Source organism: Crassostrea angulata, chromosome 1, assembly GCF_025612915.1.
Source record: "Crassostrea angulata isolate pt1a10 chromosome 1, ASM2561291v2, whole genome shotgun sequence".
In the NCBI taxonomy this organism is placed as follows: domain Eukaryota; kingdom Metazoa; phylum Mollusca; class Bivalvia; order Ostreida; family Ostreidae; genus Magallana; species Magallana angulata.
The window spans coordinates 28,950,132-28,969,308 of NC_069111.1; the positions used below are offsets into that span (position 1 = coordinate 28,950,132).

The following is a 19,177-nucleotide window of genomic DNA, read 5'->3' on the forward strand; positions in this document are numbered from 1 at the left end:
ACTATTTACGTATTTTGAGAATATTATCCGACACTTATACTTCCGCTCGAAATTTTTCAGGAACTGAACAAATCTCGGGGGTGTCTCGTGAACTTTCATTCGAGCATCTCTGGATTCATTACATACTTGGCAACGATAAAGAAAAAAATCCGAACACATTCGCGGGGGTGATGATGCTAACACGCGGAAAAAAATGTCGGAGGAAATTAGTTGTACATGTACTTGCAAGTCAAAATTTACATACAGAGTTATTTGTGAACAAACGGGACGATGTTAAAGTACATGTATAAATAAATCTAGTGTAAAGGAACGGGCGTATGTAGATCAAGTCACAGATTGTACTTCGCTCATCGAATAACGTTATTCGGTTTATCGTGAAAATATTTGTTAGAAACTGTTAAGTGAGCATATATATTTTATACGTCACCGTTTGTAATACACCGTATGTGGAAAGTCGCATGAGTTGAACACACTATTTATCCTCACAAAAAGCTTACTGCAAAAAAGTAGATCCACGGAAAAATTCGGGTTGACACGCCGTGAAATCCACTAGACGTTTTACAGCATTTGTCTTTACTAAATCTGTACTGAAAATCTTTGAAACATCGTCCCCAGCTCCATGGTTGTTTATTTACATGTAAAACTACAAAATGCATTATGACGACTCGATCTTCACGTAAAATTTGCAATCCGAGGTTGATTAGCGTGTTTGAAAGTCAGCGGCAAGTAGAGCGTCAACAGGTAAGAGTGGGCGGTACTTGCAACTCGCGATCCAAATTGATAATCTACTGTGGTTTCATCAATATTCGATGAATAGCAATTTCGCGAATTTCGTTAATAAAATTGATCCACGAAATTAAATGTTTCTTAAAGTGCAATTTCTATTAACATTTTGTATTGATAGGGTCATTGGCCAATTTACGTATCCTTGAAACTGATTATCGCTTTATCCACAAAAATTGAATTGTCGTCACTCAACGAATCAGTCCATCGGTCGAAGCGTCTACACCCATGGTAGATTTGTGATAACAGAATATTTCGATTCCATCCTTTTTCTTGGAATTTCGGTCCGTTTGAACCTATAAATTAGCCATACATTTTATATAGTATGGAAACTTTTAGTAAGCGCAAATTCTTTTCAACCGCTGCATGGAATGAAATTTGTAGGCATTAAAGACACAACGTGCAGATATGCATAATACCAGGAAATTCCGATTCCTTAATTTTTCTGGGAATTTCGGCCTTTTGAACTTAGCCATATGTTAACAATTTGTAAGCGCGTCTCTGGGAATTTGAGTCCTCTTAAAAAACAGGAGTCGGATCTGCATGATAATATATGTTAATATCTTATAAATGTAGCTTTTTGGGTACCGTAATTCTGTAACTATGAAATGGAAAAATGAAGTTTTTTTAATCTAGTAAGCCTTCCATTGTTCTTCAAGAAGATTATACTTCAGATTATTTAATCGTGGGCTTCCATCCGAAAATGAATCAGGATGTGGAGAAGATGTAAACTGTTTGATTGTTTCAGTTTGTACACAAAAGATGATTAAGAAATATGTACATGTACTTTCAGATTGGCTCATGCATTACACCTTATATTATCGCATGGCATAATCACCTTTGCTTTCATTCTGTTGTTTGTTGTCCGGTTCATTAATTACTGATTTTTTTTTTAAATATCTTTGTCATTTAGGCCTATATACATGTAGTTTTGAAAGGACGAGTGCACTTATGGGCCCCGGTAAAAAGTGAAAAAATAAAGAGATGAATTAAGCATATTTTTCCCCAACATTATCTATTGATATCTATTCCATAAGAACTAACAAGTTTTAGCGCTGGATTTATTGTATATAGAAAGCACGAAGCTTTAAAATATAGTAGGGGTCAGCAGACATTCGTGATTTTATATACTATATACCAGTAGTAAATCGAGGACGGGCATTCATTTCAATGCCTTTGTTCACTGTCAGCGTAACCGAGTACAAACTTGTGGAAAAGACAATATACGCATTATACATTTAGAAAATGCCTGTTAAAGTAAGAAGTTTGTACTACATTAGGCTGGTACCTAAAAAATGAAAAACGTATGAAAATTTCAAGGTTTTTCCTAGAGCAAGCGAAAGCTACTTCCTGCGTGACCCATGTTTGAACCCACGCATGGAATAAATTATTTCAAACAATCACGTGGGTTCTATCCAGGTAAACGTTTGTCAAATGTGCTGACTGTAAAACATTGACACGTTTGAAATCGCTTTCCATCATCGTTGTATGGTCAGGAATGTTTGTTTGGTCACTATGGTAATATGCAACTTCAATGTTTATTCGATTTTTTATTCAGACGTAAAATAATGCTTCAAGTATAATTCAGCAAACGCACCAATTGATCCACCAACAGAGCAATGTTGATTTAAATATAAATCAGAAGTATCCATCACTGCTTAACTATTACGACAAAAAAGCAAGTTGTTGATATTTTCTACATAAAACAGCGCTAAAAAGGGGCCCATTCTCTATAGCTTAAGTGCACTTGTTCTTTCACCTTGACTTACTTAACTTAAATATCAGAATTAAATGTTCGCGGATATGGTCGGATTAAGTTAAATGCGGATTGTTGTAATTACTTTTTTGGCATTTGACATCATATATGATATAAGATTAATAGGCAAGACTTATTTTTAAATCAATTTAATAAATGGGTTTTTTTTCTATTTTCAGATATTTGCTAGTATATATTTTTTATACATCATGATAATATGGTGTACATAGACTGCAGCCTGTTAGCCTATACGCCACTGGCAGTGGTCTTAACGATTTATCTATACTGAGGGTAGGGGTGGAGTTCTCTACTTACTGACAAAGAAGCCTCCTCACTTGTCGAGCTCCCCTTTATAATTCATAATTGTAAAGCCGTCCAACAACTGTTGCAGGACATTGTCGGTCTATACACATCTCTAATATGATAGATCTTTAGGTATTGTCTTCCCTGAATAGTTATACTAGGTATCCTCTGTGAAGAAGATAAAATCTTCTTGAATTTTAAAAGAACAGTCCGTAAAGGAATTAAAATCTCATTCTAGTAATTCATTTTCATTTTTGTAATTCTTTTTAAGGCATTAAGAGGCATTCTTTGTAAGCATTTAAACACTTGTATAGGTGGTTTGGCACGCATAGTCACCGATTTTTCTAAAATTTAATATGGTGCATATTATCATATACCTATCATAAGAAGACCAAAAGTTGGTTGCTAGGCAACTCCGTTACCATGGATACCAGTATGAGCCAGAGAGAGCTTAAAAGGGGGCGTATATATATGTTTAGAATTTTTTTTAGAGTAATCTGATATGACCTTCATTAGATGGACAGATGTTTGAATGGATGAATGTACAGACAAACAGATCACTATATAGGTCACATTCAGCGCATGACCCTTATTTATAATTATTAAATATTCGTTGGCATTCTTTAAAAATCTTCTCAAAAATCATTTGGCAAAAAAAGCTGAAACTTGTGTGGAAGCATCCTTAGGTAGCAACTTGTGTGGAAGCATCCTTAGGTAGCGTAGACTCAAGTTTGTTCAAATTATGACTCCTAGAAGTAGGGTGAGCCCACAATCAGAGGGGGCGGATTTTTACATAGGATTAAAAAAAAGTGATCTTCTAGAAGAAAAAAAAGTTAAACATTTAACATGGGAATATGTGCAGAAAATTTTAAAGATTTATTAAAACAAGAATTACTTTCCTAACTTGTCAAGATATATTGTTCTGATTTCATCAGGGTTATGGCTACAGTTGAAAGGTGAGCCATGAGGCCCTCAGGCGCCTCTTGTTTGCCTAACTGATTGCTATTGTAATATGTTATTATATGGTAAGAAAGATCATAATGCTACATGTACATGTATCCATTTAGTGCGAAAAAAAAACAGTTGACTTCTTCCTTGATGTTAAATTTTCATTCAAATAATTTAAAGATTAAAGTATCGAAATATAGTATAGTAATTAAAATTAGAAGACTATTTAAAAATTGACGTATTTTGTAGCAGGGGTTTAGGCACTATACATGTAGATATAAAACTCAAAATAAGGTGTATATTCCTTTTTTATTAATAAACAAATTAAAGTTAAACTTGGTATAAACGTTTAACTTACTGATGTTTTTTTAAATTCGAATGTACATTAGGGTTTGTTAATCATAATGTAATATTAATCTATAATATAAAGTCTGTTAAACTCACGATGAACTCCATTACGTCTGTGAAATATTGAAAGGTTCTATACTCTATTCAAATGTGACCACAAGCATCTGTGGACTGACTGTATAGCGGATTCAGCACATCTAATTTTTTTTGAGATTGGATACTCAACGGTGGCATATCTTTACATATAATACATATACATGTATGGGCCTTATTCTCTTTTGAGAAGTGGACAGGCGTAGCCTACATCCACATCCTACATCCACATTCTCTTTTGAGAAGTGGATGTAGGCTATGCCTGTCCACTTCTCAAAAGAGAAAAATATGGGCCTAACGTTATGTGTTTGGAAAATATATTTTTCTAAGGATATTTGCGTTTTTCCGATTGAGTGAAACACATGTCTTTTTTTTTTTAGGTTTTAAATGGAAATCTACTAATTAGTATTTGCTACATGCATTGATCGACTCATAAAAAAAAATCCGGAATTATCTTGTTCAAATGGACTAGATATTATGCTACTTCCTGCTATTTCAAGTTAAATGCGCGGGCATGTTTAGACTTCCTTAGTTACGTAACAGTATTGCTATAGAGAAGCTGCGTTTTCGTGACTCTCAAAGATTGATAGTTTGTGAATACTATCAATCTTTGCCTTCGCCCATCGATTCGTCGAAAGTGTCCGGTGCTCGTGTGTGGTTATACATTGTTCAATTAGAACAGTTTATCAACAGTAAAATTATTTTTATTCTTTAATTAACTCAGAAACTCAGTTGAAAGGACGTATTTGGATATCTTGAAAATTATCGTGTCCAAAGATGAAGGACACTAAGATTGTGACATGTGAAGCCCTGCCCAAGCGTGAACCGATTGTAGTAAATCGGGACGTTTGGTACAGCTTCATGAGCAAAGAGGATGCCGACCCTCAGGCCTGCTGGCTTGAGAGGAAGCGACAAGAGAGGATGAATGTAAGTTTTTGCCTAAATATGAAAGTAATGTTTTGCATGTATTTACAGTTGTTAACAATTTATGAAAATATTTTTTTTAATATTTGAAAATCATTTTATATAAGGCTAAAAAACCTGCCCTGGGAGCTTCCACATCTAGAATTTCTACATCTACAACTTCCTCCTCTGGGTCTGTGGTCTTGGACTCCTTGAAATTGAGATGTATTCAGCAGAAGGGTAGGGGTTTTGTATTTTAGTTTGAATAGATTTATTGGGTCTGGTTAGTGTTTACTTGGCATATAAAAAGTTTGCTTTCCCTCTCTGACCAAATGACAAAAAATTTATAAAGCTTTAACTATTAATAAAACTTTTTTTTCTTTTTGTCATTTGAAATGCAGTTATTATAGCAAATATATTTTCTAATGGATTAAATTAGAAAAAATTAAGATCTTTTGTGCAGCTTTTATTAAATAAAAACAAATTCAAACTATGAGTAAAGGATATTAATTGCATTCATTTAGGTTAGTTGGGGGGGGGGGGGGGGGCTATTAAAGGATTTTCCTTTAAGATCATTAAATATTTACAGAAATACATTCATTTTTAATTTAATTATTCTCAAATTATAAATCATTTTGGAAACTTTTATGAAGGTATCATTTAATTGAAAAATGTATTTATACAATAGTGAACAGAAACCAAAACCAGACACCTTCTCCACCAAATTCAGTTTCACCACCAAGTTCAGTTTCATCAACTGCATCAGATGATGAGGTACCCAGAAACCTTGAAACTGCATCAGATGATGAGGTTCCCAAAAACCCTAAAAAAACATCTTCCAGGGCTGAATATGAAACTGAGAGAGCACCACTCTCAGGTCCTTCTAACAGCAAGCACTATGCCAATATCGGCCAATATTTAAACGAAATCTACAAAAGAGAACAGATTTGTGACATTTCATTCAAACTGGGCAACATTATTTACCCAGTGCATAAAGTCGTTCTTGCTAGTCAGAGTCCTTTGTTTGAGAAGTTGTTTAACAGCAAGGACTTTACTCAGCCACCTATCAGACCTAGGCAAATTAGGGTTACTGGTGTGTCAGATGAGGCTTTGAAAATATTCTTAAATAGCATTTATTCTGGTGATATCAATATCGTTAAACCTGATTGTCTGCATGAGGTACTTGTTCTCTCACGGATGTTCGAAGTGCAGCAAATCATACATATGTGTTTGCAGAAAATCTCCTCTCTTGGTCACCTTGACACGATTGAACTTTTGCAAAAGATGAGGAGTCATAAAGATGTGCAACTTTGTGACATTCTAATGGATGTGATAGCCAAAAATTTTATGGAGATTAGGAACAGTTCCTCTTTCTACGGCTTAGATGTGGACACCTTTTGCATGATTTTGTCAAATGAAAGGCTTCATGTAAATTCAGAGATGGACATTTTTGAGAGTGCTGTAAGTTGGCTTCACCATCATAAGGAGGATCGAATGAAGAATCTGGAGAGAGTGATGGACATGGTCAGGTTCTCGCATCTATCAAGCCAGCAATTGATGGAATGCTTCGTACAATGTCCCACCCTTAAGCAGAGCCCCCATTGTGTGGGCTTGATCACTATGGCCAACTGGTAAGTAAATGTACTTTTCAATCTTACCTTACTTTTTATATATGAAAAAAATAAATCATAGGCTTATAGCTTGAAATTAAACAAATTGAGCATAATCAATTCTAATACCAACTTTTATTTGCAACAACTTTATTTCTCAATTTACCAGAGTCAAACTGGTTTGCGGCTAATAATTTTTGGGACAGAGATCATCTGCTCTTTTTTTGTTGTAAAAGAAAATGACAGTGCATTAAAGAATATTTGAATTCAATGCATCTTTTATACCTTGTTGTAGGGTTCAAACCTCGATCAGCCTCAATCAGCAAGATCCTCTGAATCTGGATATTCAAGAACCTAGGAGCCTTGCCAACAGTGGAGGGAGTGTTGAGCAATATCTAAAGGTGCATGAATAGTTATGTTTTGTTATAACATGAGTACAGTGTACCGAATTGTTTTTCCTTTTACATTGATTTATGCTGTTTTTTGATTAAGTATTTTTATACAGTATTATAAGCAGGTATTACTGGTAGTTAGTTTTACTTCCACACAAAAGATCAGAATTGATGTTTCTATAAATAAATGACTGAATTGACAGCATGCATTATCAGGTTTGCTCCATGTGCAGCAAATTCTGCTTAGATAGATTGATCATCGGTCTGTATATAAAGTATTTTCAAAGGTAAGTACAGTAAATGTATATGTTAAAACTCACCCCAAAACTGGAATGAATTTATTTTAATGGAATGACTGTATTGACTATAAACCACCTTGAAATTCATTTGTTTGCCCTATTTTGACTTGCAATGTTTATAAACTTAGGAAGGGAAATTCATTTTTCTTTTCATATGCATGCATGAGAATTAATATTATGATTACACATATTATGATGCCCAGAATTTTATGAAATACACCTGCATACATGAATTACATAACTATTCATTAGCAGACTTGGAGAGAAAAAAAATTCTTTGAGAGGTGATCTAATATTATAAATATATTTGATATATCATTTCCTTTTTTACATGATGCATTTATATGTTTCAAGGAGAGAACAAAAACTTCATTGAGAGGTGGCCTAATATCAGAAATATATATATGATATTAGCTCTAGCTATTTCAACATTTCAATGCAACATTTCATTCTATGTCTGCTCCACATTCTGACCTATTCCTTTTCTGTCTTTCTTCTTCCTGTTGCCCCTACAGACACACTGTAGCTCTGAGTTCAAGGAACCCGATGTCACTTATGACATTGTTCTAATGACTGAAGATGCTATGGAGGATTTTAATCGTCATGCCTGTTCCCGAAGTCAAAGCTGGTCCACCATTTCTGCACCTTGTATCAAGCAATACAGGGAATCAAAATGTAATATTTTATTGTCAATATACCATCAAAAAGTAAAAAGAAATTGATGTGAAAATGATATAAAAAGGAGGATAAAACAGTAAAAAGTATATTTTTCCAGGCTCATCATAAGGAAAATTGACTTGTTTTAATTCAGTAAAATTCCCAAAATGTAAGAAGACATCTTTGGATAAAGAAATTTGGTTTCCTAATAAGTAAGCTTATTTATATTAGTAGAAGAGAGTTTAACAAATGTCAGATGGGTGAAATATTATTACTTCATTCATTAATCCAACAAAACCTATTTTTCTATTATCCAAGTTCCTTGTTAGCGAGTTTTACTGTACGTGTTTACCTTGGTAACAATTAATGTACTATTTAGGCATAGCTTAGATATAAGCCATTTTATTTGTACATAACCTGTTTTTTAATCAGTTTATCTTTATGTCACCTTTATTCACTTGATGTAGTTGCAGGCAAAAGGGCATGGACAGTTGGATACTTTCAAGTTTAAGTTGATCAAGGTTTAAACTATAAACCTTATCAAAGTGCATGAATGCCCCTAATTTTTAGACACTTCAAATATTTAAATTTGAAATTCATTTAGAAGATGTTATTATTATGGTCCGTCCTAGGGACAGAGTAAAAAAAACTTCCTTTACAAAGAATTTCATTATCAATGTGGAAATTGATATCTTAAAGTTCTATTGTTGAAACATTAATCATGCAGTTAGATATTCAGGTAAACAGAGCTAGGGACTTGCTTCATAATTATGTACATATGATGACCAGAGTTTATTATTTTGTAATAATTGAACTTACTTAAAACAGCTCATTATATGATCATAAATTACATATATACCTAGGGTCTATGATGAACGACAATCTGCAATGGGATCATAATCATACCAAACCAAGCTTAACTGGACTACAAAGCATGGATTGTATGATGGGGAGGAAACCAAAGCAAAAAGATGTTTCCATAGCAGAGGGGAAAAGCAACGACTGCGTCAAAAATGTTAAAAAGAAAAGGAGTAAACGATATAAAAAACAGGACCTCTCTGATGTTGGTAGAGACGATTCCAGAAAGGCGATGGTGTGGGGAGGAGACCAGTGGTACATGGTTGGTAAGTAGATACAGTTCTACCTCATTATGTAGAATGCCAGTATATTTAACTCCTAATACATGCACATGTACCCGGTAACTCTTTAGTCTTATTACATGGACATCTGGAAGGAATTTGCATCAGGAAGTTCTATCCAGTGTTTCTCTGGGGGGGGGGGTTAAAGTTCTATATATTTCTAATCTGTGGATATCTTAAAATAAAATTATCCTTCCTTTTGATCAACAGTTAAAAATATTAATGAAGCTTGACTTATGCAATGCTTTTAGTTTTTCATGACATGTCATCAATATAATAAACTGAAGAACATGTTTTCTTTCATTCTTTTCTGGGTCTTACTTTTTCTAACTTGATCATATCTTTTAAACTTTAAAATCAGGAGACTTAATGTCTTAAAGGGAAAAAGTCACTGTTAGAAGTCTATCAGGATTGTACTAGTAGATAGATCAAGTTGGTCGAATTTCCATGGGACTTTGACAGGGTCTGGGGTAAAGCATATTACAAAATCAGCAAAAATTGCAGATGACCAAAATAGTTTTCATTTTGAAGAGAATATATATATACGGTCAAATTTCGTTATCTCAAACTATATGTAGATGAGACTGTAAAAAAAACTTCGAGATATATGAGTATTCGAGATATCGAGCGTAAAATACTTTAAAAAATAAGTTGTTGGGACTTACAAACCAATTCAACATATCCATGGTATTTGAGGTAGAAGTGTTCAACTGTATTTGTCAAATCAAATTGTAGGTGGAGCCAGGTACAAAGATTCGGAGTGTCCCTCCCCCACCAATAAAGTGTTGGTGTACTCGTACGAGACAAAAGAGTGGAGACCATTGGCTCCATTGAATGTTGCCAGGATGGAACATTCCCTTTGTGAAGTAGATGGCTATATATTTGCTATTGGTGGAATAGGTGAAGGCAATCGGTATGTACCAGTATAACAGTCTTCACAATTTTCAGGACAAAAAGAGAAATATTGATTGAAATCAATAAAAAGAAATTTGGGTGATATAAACTTTTATAATTATTTTCATATATTTTTCATCAATTCAGCTTGCTTTCATCAGTAGAGTGTTATAATCCTAGAACCAACTGTTGGTTCTATGTGAAGGCACTCCCTGAGCCCAGGGCTGCTGCCTCTACCTCGGCTGAGGGGGGCAATGTTTGTCTGAAAGGGGGATACAGTCAAATGAATCATGGGCAGCCCTCCAATTTTTACTATGAGAACAAAGTTGAATTATTCTACAACATGGAAACCAATAGGTAAGTAAAGAAGTCATAAGCTAGCTCATCAAAACTTTTCTTTTCTGATAAGACTTGTCTGCCTTAACTGTCAATGACTTTTTGTAAATGATATAAGTAATGTGTGAACTTTTTCATATTAATTATTCTTCTTCTCTTTTGTATTTATTTTTAGGTTTAATTGTGATTAAATCCTATTTCTAATTTATTCACTGGATTAGTTATACTAAATAGTTTTGGTAATTCATAAATGTACATAATGTGATTATAAAGTAATCTTTTCATATCTTTTTGTTTTCAGGTGGTTAAGAAAATACTGAGCCATTCCATCAAACTGAAATCTTTTCTGAAGTTTTTTATTCTTTAAGGACAATTAAAAATCTGAACTTGATCAAATTTAAATCTTTATTATCAGTGTAATATTTTTTAATTGGATACTTTAGTAACATTGACGTAAATGGGGCAAAAGGAATTAAATTGTTGGCATTCATTTATTTTTTTTGTTACTTTGAATTTATTTTATAAGTTTGCATGTAAAGAGTATGAACTTTTCTGGCAATAGAACAGTGCCTGCAATGTGGGGGCTTAATTGTCCTGGCCAAATAGTCAATACTTGTACTCTTATAGGTCGATATACCTTGCTTTTCAAAACTATTCATATTGTGATTGTGTCTGTTTTTCAAGAAAATTGATCTAATAACATTTTTCCCATTACTATTCAAAAAATCTATCTGAATAATTTTAATGGAATAAAAGTATTAACAATGCAGTGATTTCAAAGCCTTTTTTTTAACCTAGCTTGCTTTAGGGTCCAAAAATCAACTAGATCCTCTGAATCTGGAGGCTTCCAAGCATAGGAACATTGATCTCAATCACAAACCAAATGTTTAACAATTTCTTGGTATATCTTTAATTAAATGTACATAAATGAGTCTTCAAGATACTTCAATAATTAATTCTGTTCTTTTCAAAAACACAATAAAAAAAAATAGTCTGCCGCTGGGAAAGAAACTATATGTTTTAATTACAGTTTATTTTAGAATGAGATTCTGGAATTTGAATGTGAAAAGTGTATTTGTAATTACGTATAATATGATACAAAACTAGGGAAAAGGGTCTAAGTGATTTTAATTAACTTGATCTTTAGTAAATAAATTGAAGGCCAATATGAATATTATTATCAAGCTTAGTCATATCAATTGATTAATTTGTAATATGATGATTAAGTTTTATTTTGAATTACTTTATTATGGAAAATTCAACATTCAATATACCATGTGCATATCTAACACAAATACACATGCGCGCGCGCAGATAGACCCTGCTGTGAGCGATATCAGAAGAAACCAATTTCATAATGAGAATCGGCAGCGGAAAGTTCTATATTTGTATAACTGTATTAATTTCTTTCGTTTCACTTTCAAACACTTGATTGACGAGCGGCATCATTTCGAATTTTGTAAAGGTAAAAAAGGGGCATTTGTAAAATGTTCGGCTATTATTGACCGGTTGCCATGGAAACAGAAATAAAATTTTTGAAAAAAAAATAGCAATTTAAAGCTATTTTAAAGACAAATTGCAAGTGGTACCATCAGTAGCTATACAAAATAAAATAATTATATAGATAAAAAAGGTTGTGAATTTTCAAATCATAGAAATTTATTCATGGATCAAATGAATAGCTAAAAAGGTGTTAACATGGTATATAAACAGCACTTCATGTATAACATTTTTTTCATTTATTTCAACATAAGTTTGTTTTAATGGAAGATCTTTATATTGTTTAGTTTAGCATATGAAAATTGAAATCCGTTGATAGGGTTACACAATAAATTAAAAAAAAGAATCTTCATATTTTGCGATACTCAAATGAACTGACTGCAATTACCAAACCTGTTCTCAACTTTTACGCAATATCAATTGAAGCTGCAATTTAGCAAAAGGAATTGTCGTTCATATATGAAGTTTTTAACAAGAATTTCTGAATGATTTTCTTATGTCTGTTTCCTTAACAACGACAGTTAAATAACGCTTGAATATATGATATAAAGGTTTGGCCCGTTTCCCACATATAAACAAAGAATAGTTCTAAATTGTGTTTAAAACAAGCACTTCTGCCTTACAGGATCACATTGATTTTTATTCATTTTTTTTATTTTTTTTTACTTTGTTACCATAGCAACAAGTATTAAATTTTAAAAATCTTAAATTCATATTTTAAATACAGCCACAAATCTATAAATAAGTTTGGTTCAATGATTACTTCTTATGATAATTCTGGTTGCTTCAAGTACATTATTCGTAAGAGATTTTTGGTTTGGGTCATGCCTCATATTTGAAGCTCTTCATTGATTTTGTATTTCCATTTCCTTTCGTACGTTCAACCAAATAGTCTTCTTTGTCATCCTGATTAATATAGCATCGAAATGTCTGTTCATTGTTAAGGACATTCTTTACTTGCGACGTGAAATGCTGAATCTTTGCAAAATCTCGTTATTTATGTCAATAATTACAAATATGTCCATGCCCTTTGTTGGTTTGCTACGTTTCCATTCTTGACGGTAACGAAAGTCACCGTCTCAATTTCCGATGTTAAATCGAAGAATCCATCCGCCATGAAACAAAGTGAAAGAAAGAGGAATAGTGATTATTTTTTGGGAGTTGATTTTAATCAACTCTCCTATGCAGTTACTCAGAGAAACCGAAAGTGAAACGGTGTTTGGACCTCAGCACAAATCATTGCTGCTGACAAGACTTAGTTCTTGAAAATAATTGATAAATTCGATGTAATGTATGCTAAAGCATTGTTTTTCAAGTAAACTTATTATACCCCCGCTCCGAAGGAGGGGGGGGGTATACTGTTTTACCCTTGTGTGTCTGTCTGTCTGTCTGTCCGTCCGCCTGTCTGTCTGTCTGTCCGTCCGTAACAAAAATTTCGCATTTATCTCAGCAACTATTTATCGCAGATGCTTGAAATTTTAACACACTATTTGTTTAGGCATGCCATATTGTGGGATATATTTTTGTATCAATCGGACGTCAACTTCCTGTTAAATGACGACTTTGCTTATTTTTTAACCAAAATTTTCAAACAAATTTTCGTCAAAGATTTCTCAGCAACTGTTTATCGCAGATGCTTGAAATTTTAACACAGTGTTTGTATAGGCATGCCATATCGTGGGATATATTTTTGTATCAATCGGACGTCAACTTCCTGTTGAATGACGACTTTGCTTATTTTTTAACCAAACTTTTTACAAACAAATTTTCGTCAAAGATTTCTCAGCAACTATTTATCGCAGATGCTTGAATTTTTTACACAATATTTGTATAGGCATGCCATAACATGCCATATCGTGGGATATATTTCTGTACCAATCGGGTGTCAACTTCCTGTTAAATGACGACTTTGTTTATTTTTAGCCGAAATTTTCAAACAAATTTTCATCAAAGATTTCTCAGCAGCGATTTATCGCAGATGCTTGAAATTTTAACACACTATTTGTTTTGGCATGCCATATGTGGGGATATATTTTTGTATCAATCGGACGTCAACTTCCTGTTAAATAATGACTTTGTTTATTTTTTGCCAAAATTTTCAAACAAATTTTCATCAAAGATTTCTCAGCAGCTATTTATCGGAGATGCTGGAAATTTTTACACAGTGTTTGTTAAGGCATGCCATATCGTGGGATATATTTTTGTACCAATCGGACGTCATCTTCCTGTAAAATGAGTACTTTGTTTATTTTAGCCAAAATTTTCAAACAAATTTTCCTCAAAGATTTCTCAGCAGCTATTTATCGCAGATGCTGGAAATTTTAACACACTATTTGTTTAGGCATGCCATATTGTGGGATATATTTCTGTACCAATCAGATGCCAGCTTTCTGTTAAATGTCGACTTTGCTTATTTTGCATATTCACATCAGAGCGGGGGTATCACTAGTGAGCATTGGCTCACAGATATCTTGTTTATAAATATCTTGAAAATAGTCAAATTTTAAATGGTACGAACAATTTAAATATTTTTTGTAGTCGTATTAATCCTACGCCAGAGTTCAATATAGTCTCGTTCAACTCGACGCTCGCGGCTGTCTCCGTAAATCCTTGTCGGAGATTTACGGTGTCAGCCGAGCGTTTGGTTCAATATTAGAGTTCAATATTGCTTGGATCCATACAATTTTCGAGAAATATTTCTATTACTGATACATAGTTTGATTGAATTAATTTTATCTTTAAATATTATTTAACATTATTTATATGGGGGCTTCTCGATATTCTTGTCGAAAAAGTCCAAAATTAGGATTTAAATTATAAAAATGTGCGTAATTCAAATTAGAAACTACATGTACTTGTCATGCAAAATAACATATCATTGATTTTAAAATAAATAAACATCGACAAAATCAACTCCCGTCAGTTCTTCAATACTTTCATTCTAATTACCTCTAGTCAAAATCAGTACTCTCATGAAATAAAAAAGTACCATTTTTTAATATTTTTGTCATGTACCTCCAATCAAATCGGTTTTGAGCTGCAATTTTGAACTATTTTAAAATATTATTGGTAACCAAACTGATTGACTTGTTTCGAGTACAATATTTATATCAATTGGTCAACTAGCTCAATAGCAATCCTTTAATCGTTAACGGGCTCTCTTAATATACACGTATATGTATATGAAAGATATATTCTTTGTACTGCGTGGACTGTAAAATTATGCAATGAACCAGCTACACACTATAAATGAAATCCAATCCTGTATATATAGAAAAGGCATGTGGGTAACTCTTAATCAATCAGCGTTTTGGAAGCATGAGTAATTTTCCACACTGAGAATGCGTGAAATCAATTGTGTTTTAATTAGATTTTACCAATGCCTACATTAATCTATATTGATGATGCAGGGTTTTTCTAACTTACACGGATTTTTATTGATTGCATTTTATCGATTGAATTTGCAACAAAATAATTAAATTTGCAATTTTAATGTCTTTGATACCGCTGGTTTTATTTCCAAGAAAAATGGAAAGTTCAATCCTAACTCAGATGTCCCTATGCCTGATTTTATTTTACTTCAACACTGGTGCTCTGTGCAGTGTGGAAAACTTTCATTATAAAAAAATAAATGAAATCCTGGACAAAATTCCAGTGGACGAAGCAATATTTTCCTCGGTCAACAGTTCGCCGATAAGATGTGTCCAAAGATGCATCCGCTCACCAAACTGTATGTCCGTGTTCTTATCCGGTGATTTTTTGTGTCGCGGGTATTCCGTTGTGTATGAGAAAGATTCCCCAAATCTTACTGCCAAAATAGGCGCTTCCTGTTACGCAGTTCATGTTTTAGAGGGTTTGTATGTTTTAATTTTAAAAAATGATGCACTTTAAAATTTCAATGCATTTTTTTAATCTTATGCTGTTTTTAATCATTATCAATTTAGGGTTTTTTTTATACTGCCTTAAAGTTATGAAATTGTCTTTTAATTTTATTTTTTTCTTCAATTATGAAAAATAATATGAAAATTTTAATACGCGCGTTATGTGTTTGTTTCTTTCCGTTCTATTATTCAAATCTCAAAGATGCAATATCCATTTCGTCAAAAGGACTTTAGTTCTGTGCTTGTTCTTTAGATCCTGTTTTTGATTGCACCCTTAAAGGATATGCATGGCATACGGAATTATCTATTTGCTACAAAATCCACAGACAAAAGAAATCCATCATTGATGCTATTGCACTGTGCAGTCTCGAGCATCTGCGCAGTCGGTTATTGCTCGTGGATTCAGACGACATGTACAATTTCCTCATCGACAAAATGGGTATTGTATCCATTTATACATACAATCATGTATAAATTATGTTATTTAAGCAAAGGTTTTGGGGGGGGGGGGGGGTCCTCATTCAGAATGAAAATTTTCAAGTAATATTTTAGTTTCATTATGGACAAGATCATCTTTTAAAGGAAGGGGGAGGGGGTTATTCTTTTTGTTTTCTGTTTTTGTTTTCTGTTTTTGTTTTTTGTTTTGTTTTGTTTTGTTTGTTTTTTTGGGTTTTTTTGGTTTTTTGGTTTTTTGGGGTTTTTTTTTTTTTCTTTTTGTTTTCTTTTATGCATTTCACCAACAGATGAAAGTGTTTGGAGCAAATGATACCTAAATTATTACAGGTTCTGTTTTAACCAAATTTTATTGAATGGTGCATCTTGGGATATTATTTATCTTGAAAGGCTAGGTCCATTTGTTTCCGATGCTGGAGAAAATAAAAGTTTTTGAACAGGTTAAATGTTTTGAACAGGTCACATTATTAGAAAAACACTAAATCTAACCTTTTTAGGCACTTTATGGACCCTTGTGAGCAGACTTGAACCTGACTTGCACGTTGGGATTGGTAATAAATGACATATAATAGGATACATATTCCTATAATATTGCACCATTTTTTTTGGGGGGGGGGGGGGGTAAAACTTAAATGATGTCACTATATTTAATATTAAGGTGGAATAACACATCATTACAAAATGGCTGACCGCTGATCGAGACGACATTTCGTTTTATTAAAAAGATTTTATGGACTAAAACATGTAACTTACTCCATTGCCGAGTGGATAAAGTGTCGGACTTGTGATCCGTACATCCCGAGTTCGAATCACGCAGGGGTTTTTGTTGTTACTTACTGGAATAATTATTTTAGATATTCATATTTTTATCCCCAAACTGCAAGTTTTTCGCTTATTTGACATTTGTACAGCTTATTTATCATTATATCTTTCATTATCAAAAAATTTCCTGTTAATTTGAGTGACATTTTCCAGGTGTGTTATTCCACCTTAAGATATCTACACACATTTTACAATACATTCAATGGTAAAAGATTGAGTCATATAATTTGACATATAATTTAATCGTACTTTGCTATAATATTTTTAAAACAAAAATCATATTATTTGATACACGTATTTATTATACAGTAATTAAGATGATTATAAATCATACGATACAATACAATTTTCTATCATTAAATTTACCATAAAAGCATATATGATAAAAAATGTCTTACAATACCATTTAGAATTGAATAATGATTTTTATTATGATTTGATAAATACATCTTTGCATCGTAAACCCATGGCTAGAATATTATCGCTTTATAGTTTAAAAAAGCAATCTTTTAGCTCCTAGCTAAAGGAAGAAGAAATCGTTTTTTCGAGCGGCTGGTGTTTAAAATCCCCGTGTATTAAATAGTGTATTTTCAGAATGGTCCGCATCTCAAACTAGAAAAGGTACCAATCTATTTTTCTCAGAGGTACTTGTTAATCACGAGTAGATTACCTTGAGAAATTTTAATAGCCCCATACGCAAAGATGCATAATAGAATGCACTTCACTTTTTCATTACTTGTTTGGATCTTCGTCCCAAAACTGATTACTGTAGTACCCACTAACCGTTTGTGTGTTTTTGAGACGGATATCCTTTTTTAAGTATATATAGGAGTATGGTACAAAATGATACCTGGATCTTCCATGTACTCTTCTAATCTACTTTTGGTATCAATTAATAGGGACTGACAGAGGGGCATGTTCTCTATAGTAACTTTTTCAGAAAATCCTTTCCCTTGCTCTCTCCCCTTTATTTACTCTCTCTCTCTCTTTCTCTCTCTCTTTCCCAAAATTTACTTTTACTACATAAGAACTGTATAGGATAGAATAACCAAATAGTTAAAATTTTTCCAAGATGATTATACAAACATATGTACAAGATATGTCACGTATGTCCATGTATGTGTTGTGAAAGTGTAAAATTCAAAACCTTTTCAGAAAATAAGATAATGCACTCAATGTTTTAAAACTTTTGAAAATTCAACAATACATGTACATATATTTTATTATCATTTTCAATTCTTTTCGATGCTTTAGTCTTATTTTTCCTTATTTGCTTAAACAGTTTCGGGCCACCTTGGATCGTTATATGTGCAAGGCAGACGCATTAGCGAAACCAGTTTTGTCGATGACGTTGGAAAAACGATGACGTATTTCCGGTGGGGCGCAGATGAACCTAAGACCGGTACATATCTCCTCGTTGATGTCGTCACACTTCTACAGGAAGCATCTTCAGGAGAGACGTCTTACGGTCACATCTGTCGAGTCTATTGATAACGTTATCCTTTATTTTATTGCGTATGACAAGAACTTTACTGATTTGAAAACAGTGGAGAACAATAATTCTTTTCTTTTTGTTTTATGACAATAAATTCCTGGATAAAGACTCCATGTTTAGCAAATTACTTTTTTAATTAAAGTACATTGTGACCAAATGCAAATTATGGAAACTCCCTTTGTTCAAAACGGAACTCCGTTGCTAGAAGAAAATAAGAAATTCATACATATTCATAATATGTACGCCTACAGAAAGAGAATAATATATGTCATCAAACTTTACACATAGCATCCCATTTTAATCCGAGAGTCCATTATCAAGGCCGAAGGCTGATATTGATCGAGGATTCCTTGATCCCCGCTTATGCTTATAATTGTTTAATTATCGTCTGACGTCATGACATCAGGCATATCTAAGGTTTTAAAGTTGCATTCTCCGAAACAATGCAGAATACTGTGCCGGGTAATTATGCCAGTGCCATGGTGGCATTTTTGCACCCGTCTAAGCTGCATATATCGAAAAATTCAAATATGCCACACGAAAGATCATTGCTTAAAGAGTTTAC

At 33.1% G+C, this 19,177-nt stretch overlaps 2 protein-coding genes across 2 annotated transcripts; both read left to right on the forward strand.

Annotated features, from left to right (window-relative positions):
- The first annotated feature begins 4,788 nt into the window (after nucleotides 1-4,788).
- LOC128157481 (kelch-like protein 3) lies at nucleotides 4,789-11,125 on the forward strand. Its single transcript, XM_052820053.1, has 9 exons — nucleotides 4,789-5,158; nucleotides 5,263-5,374; nucleotides 5,823-6,765; nucleotides 7,040-7,145; nucleotides 7,951-8,110; nucleotides 8,956-9,216; nucleotides 9,967-10,144; nucleotides 10,273-10,482; nucleotides 10,763-11,125. Exons 1-9 carry the CDS (start codon nucleotides 5,009-5,011, stop codon nucleotides 10,779-10,781), a joined length of 2,139 nt encoding a protein of 712 aa, XP_052676013.1. The 5' UTR covers nucleotides 4,789-5,008; the 3' UTR covers nucleotides 10,782-11,125.
- A 4,115-nt stretch (nucleotides 11,126-15,240) lies between these two features.
- On the forward strand, nucleotides 15,241-18,706 carry LOC128168193 (uncharacterized). The gene is made up of 3 exons (XM_052834376.1): nucleotides 15,241-15,814; nucleotides 16,096-16,281; nucleotides 18,400-18,706. The coding sequence occupies exons 1-3, from the start codon at nucleotides 15,454-15,456 to the stop codon at nucleotides 18,606-18,608; spliced, it is 756 nt and encodes a 251-aa protein (XP_052690336.1). The 5' UTR covers nucleotides 15,241-15,453; the 3' UTR covers nucleotides 18,609-18,706.
- The last annotated feature ends 471 nt before the right edge of the window (nucleotides 18,707-19,177 follow it).

Excerpts from the sequence above, each read along its gene's own strand:
- LOC128157481 (XM_052820053.1), top strand. The coding sequence starts at position 5,009 with ATGAAGGACACTAAGATTGTGACATGTGAAGCCCTGCCCAAGCGTGAA. Across the intron at positions 5,159-5,262 it reads AGCGACAAGAGAGGATGAAT|GCTAAAAAACCTGCCCTGGG; the intron begins GTAAGTTTTTGC and ends ATTTTATATAAG. Across the intron at positions 5,375-5,822 it reads GAGATGTATTCAGCAGAAGG|TGAACAGAAACCAAAACCAG; the intron begins GTAGGGGTTTTG and ends TTTATACAATAG.
- LOC128168193 (XM_052834376.1), top strand. The coding sequence starts at position 15,454 with ATGTCTTTGATACCGCTGGTTTTATTTCCAAGAAAAATGGAAAGTTCA. Across the intron at positions 15,815-16,095 it reads CGCAGTTCATGTTTTAGAGG|ATCCTGTTTTTGATTGCACC; the intron begins GTTTGTATGTTT and ends CTTGTTCTTTAG. Across the intron at positions 16,282-18,399 it reads TTTCCTCATCGACAAAATGG|TTTCGGGCCACCTTGGATCG; the intron begins GTATTGTATCCA and ends TTGCTTAAACAG.